This window comes from Pygoscelis adeliae, unplaced genomic scaffold (assembly GCF_000699105.1).
Source record: "Pygoscelis adeliae isolate BGI_AS28 unplaced genomic scaffold, ASM69910v1 Scaffold359, whole genome shotgun sequence".
In the NCBI taxonomy this organism is placed as follows: domain Eukaryota; kingdom Metazoa; phylum Chordata; class Aves; order Sphenisciformes; family Spheniscidae; genus Pygoscelis; species Pygoscelis adeliae.
In genome coordinates this window covers 966,162-967,070 of record NW_008825553.1, presented here as the reverse complement: position 1 = coordinate 967,070, position 909 = coordinate 966,162, and the positions used below count along the sequence as shown (strand labels likewise).

The window sequence follows — 909 nt, the reverse complement described above, 5'->3', positions numbered from 1 at the left end:
CCCCTCCGCAGATGCCCACCCCCGCCATCCAGAACGACTTCAGCTACTACAGAAGGACCATCAGCCGAAATCGCATTAATAACCTGCAGGTGAGAGGACAATGCTGTTCCCCCCAGCCCCGGGATGGCCTCCCCCAGGGGGGGTCGCAGGACTGGGGGATGGCTCGGGGGGGGTCGGCCACCCCAATGGTCCCCATCATCCCACCCCGCAGCTGGATGCGGAGAGTGAGGTGAACAATGAGATGGCCAACAGGATGTCCCTCTTCTACGCCGAGGCCACCCCCATGCTCAAAACGCTCAGCAATGCCACCACCAAGTTCGTTTCGGAGGTGAGCGAGGCCAGGGGGGACCCTCGGGGCAGGGGGAAGCCCCCCCTCCGGCCCCGGCACCGTGCGGGGATCAGGAGGAGAAAACGGCAGCCGGGACCTGTTGGGTTTCAGAACAAGACCCTCCCGATTGAGGACACGACCGACTCGGTGCCAGGGTCCCTCTGCTGCCTGCCCGGGCTCAGCCAGCCCCTCTCCTGGCGCAGGGAGTACCGGAGCCGCTTCACCAACACCGAGACCCTCCTCTTCTGCATGCGGGTGATGGTCGGCGTCATCATCCTCTACGACCACGTCCACCCCGTGGGGGCCTTCGCGAAGACCTCCAAGATCGATGTGAGTGGCCGTGGGGGGTCACAGCCGTCCCGCTCATCCCAATGCAGCTGTGATGCCTGGGGGTCCCTCTCCCTGGATGTCCCCTGTGGGGACCATCTCTGTCTGAGCTGGTCCAGAGGGGAACTCATCCCTCCGAGCACCGAGGAGGAGGATGGGGAGGAAGGGGAGCAGCCCCCCACGGCACGTCCAGGCGCTCACTGCCTCTCTCACTCCCCCCACCAGATGAAAGGCTGCATCAAAGTCTTGAAAGA

At 64.6% G+C, this 909-nt stretch overlaps 1 protein-coding gene across 1 annotated transcript in view; it reads left to right on the top strand.

The window, feature by feature from the left end:
- The first annotated feature begins 11 nt into the window (after window positions 1-11).
- LOC103923772 (protein FAM49A-like) overlaps window positions 12-909 on the top strand; it is a 1,185-nt gene continuing 287 nt past the window's right edge. The window contains exons 1-4 of the mRNA XM_009332199.1: window positions 12-89; window positions 212-328; window positions 440-658; window positions 881-909. Of these exons, the coding sequence (XP_009330474.1) occupies window positions 12-89; window positions 212-328; window positions 440-658; window positions 881-909 (443 nt within the window). The remainder of the gene's footprint in view (window positions 90-211; window positions 329-439; window positions 659-880) is intronic.